This window comes from Culex quinquefasciatus, chromosome 1, assembly GCF_015732765.1.
Source record: "Culex quinquefasciatus strain JHB chromosome 1, VPISU_Cqui_1.0_pri_paternal, whole genome shotgun sequence".
NCBI lineage: Eukaryota > Metazoa > Arthropoda > Insecta > Diptera > Culicidae > Culex > Culex quinquefasciatus.
Genome location: NC_051861.1, coordinates 131,821,713 through 131,835,999, shown reverse-complemented (window position 1 = coordinate 131,835,999; position 14,287 = coordinate 131,821,713). Strand labels below are relative to the sequence as shown.

General features: G+C 37.7%; 2 protein-coding genes across 2 annotated transcripts; both read left to right on the top strand.

Moving 5' to 3' along the window:
• The first annotated feature begins 6,929 nt into the window (after window positions 1–6,929).
• On the top strand, window positions 6,930–7,846 carry LOC6050066. The gene is made up of 2 exons (XM_001866699.2): window positions 6,930–7,343; window positions 7,404–7,846. Exons 1-2 carry the CDS (start codon window positions 7,027–7,029, stop codon window positions 7,789–7,791), a joined length of 705 nt encoding a protein of 234 aa, XP_001866734.2. The 5' UTR covers window positions 6,930–7,026; the 3' UTR covers window positions 7,792–7,846.
• Window positions 7,847–12,564: 4,718 nt separating this feature from the next.
• LOC6050067 lies at window positions 12,565–14,018 on the top strand. Its single transcript, XM_001866700.2, has 2 exons — window positions 12,565–12,737; window positions 12,797–14,018. The coding sequence occupies exons 1-2, from the start codon at window positions 12,565–12,567 to the stop codon at window positions 14,016–14,018; spliced, it is 1,395 nt and encodes a 464-aa protein (XP_001866735.2).
• The last annotated feature ends 269 nt before the right edge of the window (window positions 14,019–14,287 follow it).

Here is a 14,287-nt window from a genome sequence, read left to right as displayed (position 1 = left end):
GTCATTTTGGTAAATTTTGTTATTTTGTCCATTTTGGTCAATTTGGGCATTTTGATGGTTCAGGGCAATTTGGCCATTTTGGTCGTTTTGGTAAATTTTGTCATTTTAGCCGTTTTGATCGTTTTGGCAATTTGGATATCTATAGTTTTAGTCATTTTGGTAAATTTAGTCAATTTGATCATTTTGGTCAATTTGGTAATTTTGATCGCTTTGGTCAATGTGGTAATTTCAGTCATTTTTATCGTTTTAGTCATTTTGGTCGTTTTGGTAAATTAAGTCAATTTGATCATTTTGGGCAATTTGATCGTTTTAGTCATTTTGTCCAATTTGGTAAATTTGGTCATTTTGATCGTTTTGGCCAATGTGATCATTTTCGCCATTTTTATCATTTTAGTAATTTTTGCCGTTTTGGTAATTTTTATCGTTTGGATAATTTGGTCATTTTGGAAATTTTGATCGTTTTAGTCATTTTGACCGTTTTAGTAAATTTAGTCAATTGGATCATTTCGGTCAATTTGGCCGTTTTAGTCATTTTGTCCAATTTTTAGTCATTTTGGTAAATTTTGTCCAATTTTTAGTCATTTTGGTAAATTTTGTCCATTTTGGTCAGTTTGGCCATTTTGGTCGTTTCGGTCAATTTGGTCATTTTGGCCGTTTTGATCGTTTTGGTAAATTTGGTCAATTTGGATATTTTAATCGTTTTAGTCATTTTGGTAAATTTAGTCAATTTGATCATTTTGGTCATTTTGACCGTTTTGATCGTTTTGGCAAATGTAGCCATTTTAGCCATTTTTATCGTTTTAGTAATCGTTTTAGTATTTTTTGTCGTTTTGGTAATTTTGATCGTTTGGATAATTTTGTCATTTTGGTAATTTTGATCGTTTTAGTCATTTTGGTAAATTTAGTCAATTTAACCATTTTGGTCAATTTGGCCGTTTTAGTCATTTTGTTCAATATATTCATTTTAGTCATTTTGATCGTTTTGGTCTTTTTAGTCATTTTGGTAGATTTGTTATTTTGTCCATTCTGGTCAATTTGGTAATTTTGATTGTTTAGGTCAATTTGGCCATTTTGGTCAATTTTGCCATTTTGGCCGTTTTGATCGTTTTGGTCAATTTGGTCAATTTGGCTATTTTGATCGTTTTAGTCATTTTGGTAAATTTGGTCAATTTGATCATCAAATTGACCAAAATAACCAAAATGAGCTAATTGACCAAAATGACCAAAAAGACCAAAACGATCAAAACGACCAAAATATCCAAAACGATAAAAAGTGACCGAAATTACCAAATTGGACAAAATGACTAAAACGGTCAAATTGACCGAAATGATCAAATCGACTAAATTTACCAAAACGGTCAAAATGACTAAAACGATAAAAATGGCATTGGTCATTTTGGTCAATTTGGTAATTTTGATCGTTTTGACCAGTGTGGTCATTTTGGTAAATTTAGTGAATTTGGTCAATTTGACCGTTTTAGTCATTTTGTCCAATTTGGTATGTTTTTATCGTTTAAGACATTTGGTTTGGACTAAATTTACCAAAACGGTCAAAATGGCTAAAACGATAAAAATGGCATTGGCCATTTTGGTCAATTTGGTAATTTTGATCGTTTTGACCAGTGTGGTCATTTTGGTAAATTTAGTGAATTTGGTCAATTTGACCGTTTTAGTCATTTTGTCCAATTTGGTATTTTTTTATCGTTTAAGACATTTTGGTCATTTTGATCGTTTTGGTGTTTTTGTTTATTTTGGGCAATTTTGTCATTTTGATTGTTTAGGTTAATTTGGCTATTTTGGTCGTTTTAGTCATTTTGACCGTTTTGGTAAATTTGATCATTTTGGCCAATGTGGTCATTTTTATCGTTTTAGGCATTTTTGCCGTTTTGGTAATTTGATCGTTTGGATAATGTGGTCTTTTTAGTTTTAGTATTTTGGCCTTTTTAGTCATTTTGTCCAATTTGTTCATTTTAGTCATTTTGATCGTCTTGATCGATTTAGTCTTTTTGGTAAATTTTGTTATTTTGTCCATTTTGGTAAATTTTTATCATTTTGATTGTTTAGGTCAATTTGATTGTGTAGGTCAATTTGGTGAATTTGGATGAATTTGGCTGAATTTGGACTGATTCTTGATCAACAATATTTTTAAATGAATAGAAAAGCAAATCCCACCAGCTAGGCAGAACAAAATTGAGCAATTAAAATTGGTTTTGTGTTAAACAATAAAATCCCATTTTTGAATTTAAAACATTTTAAAAACTAGTTTCAAAAGCTTTGAACAAAAAAAAACTGTGCTACTTGTTACGTGATCTCTTCAAATAAAGAAGTAAAACCGGAAACTTTTGAAAGGCTTTTCTCAGTATCGAGCGATCATAGACAACAGAAAAAAAGAGAGACGAAGATGAAGAAAGAATCTACGAGTTTAATTTGTATATACTTGATTTGATCCACTTCTTTCCTTCGAACCTGCCCCCACCTTTAGTATAGATTTGCTAGAAATCGGTTTTGTTTAGTCAGTAATGTTAAGTATTTATTACGAAATCCATTTCACCATCATTACGCTTTAGTGAGAATATTTAACGAGAAAATTGTAAATCGAATTTGTTTGTTACATTCATCGCGTCGTTAATAGGAAAATAAATATTTATTAAATTTAATGAAATGATAAATTTTGTAGCGGGCACCCATTTTTCCATTTTTCATAAAATAATACAGGATTTGCATTTGAATTCCCACACAGACACACACAACGTTCGTTTAATTTAGATAAATCGCTAAAAGTGTTTTCCCCCGTTTTTTCATGGAATGAAGTTTAAAAAAAAAACTAAATAGCAGTAAAATCATTCATCTCATTGTCACATAAACACAACTTTTAGGCACTTTGAAAAGCAACAAAAAAAAAAGCGACGAAATAATTTGTGTGCAGCGCCGCGCGTTGTGAAAACGGAAAATTTGTCATAAAAAAGGAAGTAGATAGAATCGCGAAAAAAAGCAAACAAACAAACAAAAAAATCACGTTATTGTTACGAGTAGGAGCGAAAGCAAAACGGTCTAGCGAAATTTGAGAGCGGAAAAAATCGGGGACCAAAGCCCAGTCATGCCAAGTCACAGAAAACAATAGAGAGAGAGCGATATCTGAAAAAAAAAAACAAACAAACAGGAAAGAGCAAAATAACACAGGAAAACATATTTAAAAACAACCCAAAACAATAACGTTTAAACACAGACAACACTTGGTTATCAAGAGTGAAGCGAGAAATAAGTGGAGACAAATAGAACGGCAAAAAAAACAAAACATTTTAAAAATATAAGTGTAAATGTAAATCCAAACAACACACATAAGACAGCACAAACAGAAATCATTGGAGAAGCAGACAGAAAAAAAAACTAAATAAAATGTTGATGTTACAAATAAAACATTAAAAAAAGCATCAGTGACATTTGTATAAATTTTAAACAAAGAAAAAAAAACACAAGCGAAGAAATCGCGGGCAGAAAGTTTAATTTGGACAGATTCGAAAAACGAATGATGAAAATAGGTGAAAAATGTACATTTTTACCAATAAACATTTATTAATAAAATAATTGCACAAATCTGGAGATTGTATTGGTAAGATTGTGAAATCCTTGATTGATTTGAATATTTTGGTAACTTTTGGTAATTTTAGTTATTTGGCTAGTTTGGGTAATTTCAGTCATATTGGTTATTTTATCATTTTGGTCATTTCATCATTTTCTTAATTTGGTCATTTTGACCGTTTTGATCAATTTTGTCATTTTGGCCGTTTTGATAATTTTGGTTATTTTGGTCAATTCGGTAATTTTGGCCGTTTTGGTAATTTTGGTTATATTGGTCAATTTGGTAATTTTGACCGTTTTGATAGTTTTGGTCAATTTTGTCTTTTTGGTCAAATTACCGTTTTGGTAGTTTTTGCAATTTTGGCTATATTGATCATTTTGGCCGTTTTGTGTCAATTTGGTAATTTGGTCGTTTTTGTCAAAGTTTTCTTTTGGGTCATTTTGACCGATTTGGTCATTTTGGCTATTTTGATCGTTTTGGTCATTTTGTTATTTTGGTCAATTTGACTGTTCTGGTCAATTTGGTTATTTTGGTCGTTTTGGTCAAATTTGTCTTTTTGGTCATTTTGGTTTTGGTCATTTTGCTCGTTCTGGTCAACTTGGTCTCTTGGCCGTTTTTGTCAATTTGGTCAATTTTGGCTTTTTGGTCGTTTTGGTAGTTTTGGCTATTTTGGTTATTTTGATCGTTTTGACCGTTTTGGACAATTTAGCTATTATGATCTTTTTGGTCAATTTTGTCATTTTTTCCCGTTTTTGTAATTTTGATTGTTATTGTCAATTTGGTCATTTTGGCCGTTTTGGTTAATTGAGTCATTTCGATCGTTTTGGCAAATTTGGCAATTTTCGTCATTTTGAACTTTTTGACCGTTTTGGTCAATTTGATCATTTTGGCCGTTTTGATCAATTTTGTCATTTTGGCCGTTTTGGTAATTTTGATTATTTTGGTCAATTCGGTAATTTTGGTCATTTTGATCGTTTTGGTCAATTTTGTCTTTTTGGTCAAATGACCGTTTTGGTAGTTTTTGCAATTTTGGCTATATATTTTGGCCGTTTTGTGTCAATTGTGGTAATTTGGTCGTTTTTGTCAAAGTTTTCTTTTGGGTCATTTTGACCGATTTGCTCATTTTGGCTATTTTGATCGTTTTGGTCAGTTTGGTCATTTTGTTATTTTGGTCAATTTGGTTATGTTGGTCATTTTCGTCATTTTGGTCTTTTTGACTGTTTTGGTCAATTTGGTTATTTTGGTCGTTTTGGTCAACTTGGTCTTTTGGCCGTTTTTGTCAATTTGGTCAATTTTGGCTTATTGGTCGTTTTGGTAGTTTTGGCTATTTTGGTTATTTTGATCGTTTTGACCGTTTTGAACAATTTAGTTATTATGATCGTTTTGGTCAATTTTGTCTTATTTTCCCGTTTTTGTAATTTTGATTGTTATTGTCAATTTGGTCATTTTGGCCGTTTTGGTTAATTGAGTCATTTCGATCGTTTTGGCAAATTTGGCAATTTTCGTCATTTTGAACTTTTTGACCGTTTTGGTCAATTTGATCATTTTGGCCGTATTGGTCAATTTTGTCATTTTGGCGGTATCGGCAAATTCGTTATTTTGGTCATTATGTCCATTTTGGTCATTTTGATCGTTTTGGTCAATTTGGTTATTTTGGTCGTTTTGGTCAAATTTGTTTTTTGGTCATGTCAGTCATTTTGATCGCTTTTGTTAATTATGTTATTTTTTCTGTTTTGGTCATTTTTGTCAATTTTGTCGTTTTGGTCAAATTTGTCTTTTTGGTCATTTTGATTACTTTTGTCAATTGTGTAATTTTTGGTCAATTTGGTCATTTTGACAGTTTTGGTTATTGCGGTTAATTTGGTAATTGAGTTAATTTTGTTCGATTTTGATCAATTTTTTTTTTTGCCGTTTTGGTATTTTTTTTTATTTAGGTCATTTTGATTAATTTGGTAATTTTGGTCAGTTTAGTAATTTTGGTCATTTGGATCGGTTTGGCCAATTTAGTAATTTTGGCCGTTTCGTTAATTTTTGGTCATCTTGGTAATTTTTGACATTTTTGTTATATTGGAAAATTTGGTCTTTTTGATCTTTTTGGTAATTTTTGTCATTTTGGTCATTTTGGTTATTTAGGTTGTTTTGATCATTTTAGTCTTTTTGGTAATTCTGGTAATTTTGGTCATATTGATTTATTTTTTTCCTTATTGGATCCTTAAATTAAGCTTAAGTGAATGATATTATGGTTCGCTACAATAAATCATATTTATCGAAGCTAATGACCCTTTGTACGACCACAAAGGGTTAAAAACGAATTTTGAAAAATGAACTTTTTGGTTTCTTAACAGATATTATCTTTCTTGACAGCTCTTTCCAAGGGGACCAATGCTGTTTGCATTCAAACAAAAAAAAGTTATCAGAAACGGGTTTGAAGCGCAGAAAAATAATAAAAGGGCCCCTTATCTCATCACTTTTGCAGTTTCCGCTATCAAAGCACAATTTTTAGAAAAGTCAACAATAGAGTATTGCACGGTTGCTTTTATTTAAACTATAAATTGCAAATTATGCAATATGTTCAATGTGCTGATAGGACGATAATAGGAATGCGATCAGAAAGGATGTATTTCTGGAGTTTTTTTTAAAGGTCCTATAAACATTTTTTTTTTCCTTTTTGGGTGTTTTTGGAACCTCCTTGAGTCAGGGTCATTCAAAAACACTCAAAAAGCAAAATATAAAAATTTTGCTTATAGGACCTTTTTGAAAAAAAACTACAGATTTTCACTAGAGATCCTAAATAGGGAGACTGGTCGAAGTGAATTTGACGTACCCAAACAGACACGAGTTTGACGTATCCAAACGAGCATTTGCCTTTACGCCCAGCAAAACTTATCAGTGTTGCCAAGCTCAAAACATACGTTGCCAGATCGATTTAGCCAGCTTAGACCAGTCTCCCTATTTAGGGTCTCTAATTTTCACTATTTGCAAAAGTTTGCATTTAATGCGTAATAAAATATAAGAACGCTCCCTAAATCGACTTTCCTTGTGTAGAATGTTGCGTACGATTCCAGTTGCATGCAAGTTTGTGTAACAAGCACCGTACAAGGCGTTCAAGGTTTATGAATGAGTGGAACAGCGGATTATGAGATTTCGTTTGACTTCAATATTTAACATTTTTTTAATTTTTCTTGACCTGATAAATAGTTGTTAACTAACAGGTTATCATTCACGCACAAATTACAAATTAAGGTTTATTTTCAAAAACGCAAAAAAAACGGAAAAAACTGAAAAATGCTTATTTAAAAGCAACCTTGCCAACCTCAGAAACCTTGCATGAGCTTTGACGTTTATCGATTTGTTTACAAACAAATGCTTCAAGTGGTCCCAAGCACAACACAGTATCGAATAACAAAAACCATAAAAACCAAAATAAATTCCCCCAAATCTCACCGATGAACTGGACGCCGGGCCGCATCGTGGGCACGGTAAAGCCCGCGGGTGTCGCCATCGCTCCGATCTCGGCCGGAATGGTCGTTCCGTGCCCCGTTCCGGCGCCGGTGGTCCCAGCAGTGGTGCAGACAATCACCGTGTCGAAGCCGGTTCCGGCCGGAACGGTCGCCCCCGCTGCCGCCCTAATGCCCAATGGAAGTGCGCTGCTCAAGGGATCCGTCCAGAGTTTGGCCGGCGGTGCCGGTGGGGACAAAATCGTCGGCACGGTCAACATTGCCGGCAGCAGTAAACCCGGATTGAGCTCGGAGGAGTTGAAACAGTTAGAATTTTAGAATGGTCAAATTTGAATGTTTAAAAATTCTGATATAATTTTTTTTAGGAAAGCGATTGACGAAATTCACCGAGACGTGCAGCGGGGCCGGGTCCGGGCGGCCCAGGTTGGAGCCCTGGGGTGGCGCGAGTGTCCGCTGAAGAAGACCAACAAGCGGTTCCTCAGCAGGACGGTCAGTTCGGTGTTGCAGCACAACAAGCGGGAAACGTTGCGGAATTTTTACTCTTCCACGCGGAAGTTGATCGAATTGGACCGGCAGGACGGCGGAACGGATCGGGTACGGAGGCATCAGCATCACAGGCACCGGAGGCGGAGTCGCAGTGAGGAGGAGCAGAGGGAGAGAAGGAGGTCTGAGGAGGAGAAGGTGGAGAAAATCGTGAAAATAGATCTGGACGATGAGTTGGAAGATGGGGAAGTTAGGGATGATGATGAATAAAAATGAAGAAAAGGTATTATTAAGAGGCAGTATTTGTAGATTCTGCTCGGTTTGTTCTAGAGGTCGTATCGAGGTGCTCCGATTTGGATGAAACTTTCAGGGTTTGTTTGTCTATACATGAGATGATCTCATGCCAAATATGAGCCCTCTACGACAAAGGGAAGTGGGTTAAAACGGGCATTGATGTTTGAGGTCCAAAACACATGAAAAACCTTAAAATTGCTCGCATTTCCGTAATACTTCATCAATTCCAACTCTCTTAGATGCATTCGAAAGGTATTTTGAAGCTCTTCAAAATGTGCTATAGACATCCATGATTGGTTTGACTTTTTCTCATAGCTTTTGCAAATTACTGTTAAAAATGGATTTTTTTAAAACCTTAATAACTTTTGGCAACAGCCTCCAACACCCATACTCCCATAGGTCAAAAGTTAGGGAATTTCATGGACTATGCCTACGGTATTAACTTTTTGGCCAATCACAGTTTTTCTCATAGTTTTACGATTTTTCTAGAACAAACATTTAACAACGTTAGTTTTTGCCTTGTAGGCCAAGAAGACGGCATTTTTTGGTCTCAATTTTGTCATATTCGGAATCCTCAGACAATTTTACGTAAGTTAGAAGTATTGGAGTTGTAATTTTGATTAAAAAAATAATTAAATAAAACATTTTTGAAAAAAGAAATAGATCTTATTCACCCTATGATCAATACGTCAAATGCTGTATCAAGTAGGCGAAAACTTGTTTTACCCCTCATCCAACAAAATGCTAAACAATATTTTAATTAATTCTAAATGGCATTTTTTCCAATCAAATTAAAAATTCCAACACCTCAATCTAATGTGAAATTTTCTGAGGATTCCGAATATGACGAAATTGAGACCAAAAAGTGTCGCTATGGAGGCCTACAGGGCAAAAACTAACGTTGTTAAATGTTTGTTCTAGAAAAATCGTAAAACTATGAGAAAAACTGCGATTGGCCAAAAAGTTAATACCGTAGGCTTATAGTCCATGAAATTCCCTAACTTTTGACCTATGGGAGTATGGGTGTTGGAGGCTGTTGCCAAAAGTTATTAAGGTTTAAAAAAAATCCATTTTTAACAGTAATTTGCAAAAGCTATGAGAAAAAGTCAAACCAATCCTGGATGTCTATAGCACATTTTGAAGGGCTTCAAAAGTCCATTCGAATGCATCTAAGAGAGTTGGAATTGATGAAGTATTACGGAAATGCGAGCAATTTTAAGATTTTTCATGTTTTTTGGACCTCAAACTTCAATGCCCGTTTTAACCCACTTCCCTTTGTCGTAGAGGCCTCATATTTGGCATGAGATCATCTCATGTATAGACAAACAAACCCTGAAAGTTTCATCCAAATCGGAGCACCTCGATACGACCTGTTTCACATCGGTGAAAAACTCGCTCTTAAGCTACAAAAGTTATGTTTTATTTTTGTTAAATAAAAAAGAAATGATTTTTTTTTGTCGGCCAAGGGCTGCAAGATTCCAAGTAACCACAGTGCAATAAATAAAGTTCCCAGTCCTGCTAGTTTGAACTATGTTTTAATGCCTTTGGATACTAGGGATGCCCAGGTGCAGGACATCCTGGAAGGAGCGGAACTGACTGTATCGGCAGTCCTGTTTGCGACTGTCGTAATCCGCCAAACGTTGGTTGTTAGTATTTTTGGTTATGAGAGTCTGAACAGTATAGCTCTGGTCCTGCATCAGTTCCCTATCCTCATGCCTCCCCGTATGCTAGATGATGACTTGAACATCTGTCTAGCTGGCGGTCGATGATGTCCATGTTTCGAATCGTGGTGATTGCCCTGTCTTGTCACATGTATTTACGTAACTGACGTATAGGCGAGTGACAAGGTAGCACTATCATGACGAAGTATGATTGCGTGGACGGCCATCACTAGGGAGTTCCGTAGTGATTTTTCAATGGAGCGTAGCCTTGGGTGTGAGCAGGCAGCCTATTCCAGTCACATTCAAAGTGAACTGTTTGTTTGCAACAGGGGTTGTGCCCTTTTGGGAAGTTACTTCGGAATTTAACGATCCTTAGGGAGGATTCTCCAGGACAATCATATTGAAATAGCCGAATGAGGAGGGCACGGAACAACGCAGTTGGTTTGGGTGCATACCCAGATTAGCTGTGTTGTTTTGGGTGGGATTGGGTTATTCGTGAGCAAGAAGTTCATGTATTAATGCATCTTTTTGTCTTCATTTTCATGTCATGCCTGGGTCTACGACTGGAGGACGGTCGCACCAGGACAACCGAATCAAGACGTCTCCGGTGTGATATCTATCACATTGGAAACAACAGCAACAACATCAACCTGATGGCACTCAGGTTCCGGAAAGTATTTGTATCGTTATTTTATAGTTTTTTTTATATTTTATTAACATCCCTTTCTTTGCAGAGCATGGACAACTATAACAAAGTGGCAATGTGGGAAAGGGAAGTCATTTGTGATTGTAGAAGGTATTGTTTTGATTCACAGCATGTTGAACGAACTGTTGTGGATGTACCTAGAACATCGCAGCACGGGGTATTTCTTCTGCACATTTCCAACAAGTTACCGAATGCTGCTCGTAAACTGGGCTGAACGAAAAATGACGAGGGGACCGATGCATAACATTTTCTCTACAAATGTAAAATGATGGTTGATTAAATTTCTTTCAGAGCTCACCTTTAATTTTTCCTTAAATTTTGACTTAACATTTCATTAAAACTTAAATATGATTTCTAATTTGCTGAACTTGCTTGTGCATCCAGCTTGTGGCCCCTCATCATTCCGGTTTGTTTGGTTATTTTACGTTTGTCTGCTTTTTAAGTGGGCTACAGCCCAAGTAGGGGAAATCTACCCTTTCTAATCAAAAACCTATCTTCGTCATATGGAGAGTTTGATGCTCGATTAAAGCTCCAAAAATACTATTTGGGCTATAAACTTACCAGCAACAGCACCGCCTCGAGTAAGCACGCAAATGTATGCCACTTACTGGCCAAAAAGATCACATTTAATGCACTTTTGATCATAATTTGTATTTTGCGAGACCACTTCTCATCATTTTGTTGGCACACACAATGACACACACTAGAATCCCTCAAACGCTTAATGAATATCGCCAAAATTAACTTTTCACTTTCGCTTACTTTTTCACGGCGCTTAAGATATGAAATTGCTTCCAACTACCGGCAACATGTTCTTTTGATCATTATTAAGGCACTCACTTGAAGAATAATCCCGAAAAATGTAATAAATTAGCAAGCGCCATCAAAAAAACAAACGCGCCAAGTCGTTTGACGTTTCAATTTTCACTTTGCATTCCAATCGAAGGCTGAAGAAAACCGAGCGAGAGACGAAGGCAAAAAAGAACAAAGGCTGGCCGTCAACACCACCAGCAGCACAGCCAGCGATGCCAGGAAACTTTCCCTATAAATGCCACTTTTCATGAGTGTTCGTTTGAACTGTCAGCGCAAATGGCAACACTCGACAGAGTGTTGGAAGAAAAAAGAACTAAGCCGATATTAGAAAAATGGGCGTGGCCCAATGCATTCGCCTCGATTAGAATACCCTTGGGATTTTTTTTTGTTAAATGCTTGGTAAAGAAATAGAATAAATTTTAGTGAAAGTGAAAATAAACAGAAATGTTCACAAAAACTTGCTCTACTCGTTGGTGTACTTGGTTTTAGTAAAATTCAAGGGAGACTCTAGATTATCCAGCATCATTCATACACGACCGCTTATTAGGATTAAAATGGGTAGATTTCCCCTAGTTCAGTCAAACAAGCTCAGTTACCGAACCAGTACTGTACTTTAATTTTGCTTCACTCATCTTTCTACTCTTCTGCTCTCATTTCCCAATAATTACTGAAACGTGTTTTCCCTAACAAAAACAGTTTACCTTAATATGTAAACGAAACGATGTTAACTTCTGTTTATCATTGATCTTTCCTTTACCCATTTACTTATTTATTTATTAAAATGTAATTTTCATCGGCTTCTACTCTTCTTTCCTTCAAACTACAATTATTCTTTTAGTATCGAACTTTATGTAGTTTGCTTTCCTTTATTGTCTATTGTTTAAATCTACGCCCTTTTCTTGAAACAAGTATGGTTCGAGTCCTTACTTAATATATTGAATGATCACACACATAAAATTATTGTATTTTTGGTAAACTTTTGAATAACATGCTTAGGTCTAAAACATTGTAACAAAACACCGCGACAGAAGAAATAGCAACAGATTAACACGATTCAACATTAGGGAAGATTTCAGGAGAAAACAGTACACAGTAGAATAACAACTAGTTTTTGAATTCAAACAAAAAATAAAACAGTACTTGCTTTAATGAAAATTGATAGGCACACTATAAATGGTTAGGCGCTTATACTTACATCAAACCCTACTTAATGTACCACCCCCCGGCCGAGTTAAAATGCGTAACCGGAAAAGAAGGTGTGCATGCCTGGCACGAACACTCAAAGCGTGTTCTAGCGTGCTGCTCGTACTGACTCAGAGCAAGGGTGAGATGTAGGTGTAAGGGCAGTGCGTGTTCGTCGGGAACCTTGTGCATAAGATCGGTCAAGGCCCGTTCTTACACTGAAAATTGCGAAATTGCGAATTGCGAATAAAAAAGAAATGAAATTTTTAATTTGATTTTTTTCATCGATATGTTTTGAAACTCTACGTCGCCAACAATCACGTGCTCCGATCAAAGCAACCCACGCCTTTCCCAGACGTCACCTTTGCTTTCTGCCCTGCACACAAAATGGCGGCTTCCACCGAATCAACAACCGAGCAAGATCCTTCCGCCCCCTTTTTGGAGCGCGACATCGTGTCCACCTCCGAGGCCCGTTCCCTGCAGCGGGTGAGTCTGGAGAGTGCCCTATCCAGCGCCCGGAACCTGCTCCAGTCGCGCATAGGCGACAACGGGGACAATGCGTAAAATTTACCCATTTTTTGAGTCGACTTTTCGAAAATGGCGGCCTTTTTTATTTCAGATACACCCTGTTGATGCGGCTGGTTGCGCGCATTCTGACCGAAACATCCGGCGATGTGGTGGACTTTTTCGAAGAGTACTGCCGCCAGGTCAAGCGGGGACACTTTGTGGAGGCGGAGTGTGAGGTGCGGGACGTGAAGGGGGCGGAGCACGAGCACAGGGTGGAGTGCGCGAAGCGGGTTCTTGGTTACGTTAGGGCGTTGGAGGAGAGAGAATTGGGTCCGACGGTGACGGTGAGCAGCGTCCTGCAGCAGGTTCCGCTGTGGGCGCAGATGGGGTTTGCTTTACCGCCGTCGACGGACTACTTTATCGACCGCAAGCTGGAGACGCTGGCCGCAGGCGAATGCGTTCGGAACGTGCGATTTTGGGGGGTTATTCGCGGGCTGACGGCGGATTATTACGTGTTGGAGGTGGAACGGGACAATTTGGAGGCGCTCAAGCTGGAGCTGGAGTTGGACGCGGAAAAGTTCCAGATTGCGAAGGAGGTTATTAGTGGGTTGATCTGGGGAACCGTTTCCGACGAGTCGCTCGTGCACGACTGGTGCGGCGCGGAATCGATGGCCATGGAGATGTTCGAGCGGATCCTGGAGACGGCGATTCCACCGAACACGGACGAAGAGCTGGCTCGAACGGTTGCGGTTCCGGTGATGGACGGGTTGTTGGAGGAAGCGATCGACGAGGCGCAGGAACCGGAAGTGGAACTCAGCGTCATGGGTAGCTTGGATGTGGTTTCGTGCAACGCCACCGTAGATTCGTCGGAACTCAGCCTGAATCAGGTCAAATTTAGCGCGTTGAAAACGCTGCTCGAGGTGAAGCTGAACGTGGTTCAGTACGTTGTCAGTCCGGATCTGACCCGGGATAGCTGGGTGACGCTTCCTGGGATCACGCTGGACAAAATCAAAGTCTCCCGAGATTTGAGAACCTACTTCAAGGGGAATCCCGAACCGCAAGAGCAAGCCTATTTGAGGGCCGTTTTGGCCAGAATCACCTTGGACCGGTTCAACGGGTCACCGCCGGAAGATTTGACGCCGCCGCGGTTGTTTTGCAACAGGGACGTGGCCGTGTTTTACAAGGCGACCGGAATTCCGAAAGGTGATTGGACCGTCAAGGAGGTTGGGGACAAGCTGCCGCGCGTCGTTTGGCGTCGGTCTGGCGTGTGGCCAGGGTCGTTTACGTACGGGACGGAGCACGTTTACTTTGGTTGGGGACAGGAGAAAATCTAACTTTTTGTGAAAATTATAAAACAATAAATATTATCAAAACAAAGTAAACTATTCGATAATTTTACTCATAAACTGTGTTTACATAGCTTAAAAAAAGATTACTGAGGAAAAATGCCCAATCTCATCCTACTAGGCGGTTGGATAATCTGGAGTGTTAATTGAAATTTACTAAAACCAAGTAAACCAACCAGTAGAGCAGCTTTTTGTGAACATTTCTGTTTAATCTGATTTTTACTAAAAATTATTCGCATTCCTTCTACAAGCATTTT

Bases quoted from the DNA above. Each gene is read 5' to 3' on its own strand.
- LOC6050066 (XM_001866699.2), top strand. From the start codon at position 7,027: ATGAACTGGACGCCGGGCCGCATCGTGGGCACGGTAAAGCCCGCGGGT. The intron at 7,344-7,403 runs GTTAGAATTTTA...AATTTTTTTTAG, and splicing joins AGCTCGGAGGAGTTGAAACA to GAAAGCGATTGACGAAATTC.
- LOC6050067 (XM_001866700.2), top strand. From the start codon at position 12,565: ATGGCGGCTTCCACCGAATCAACAACCGAGCAAGATCCTTCCGCCCCC. The intron at 12,738-12,796 runs GTAAAATTTACC...TTTTTATTTCAG, and splicing joins GGCGACAACGGGGACAATGC to ATACACCCTGTTGATGCGGC.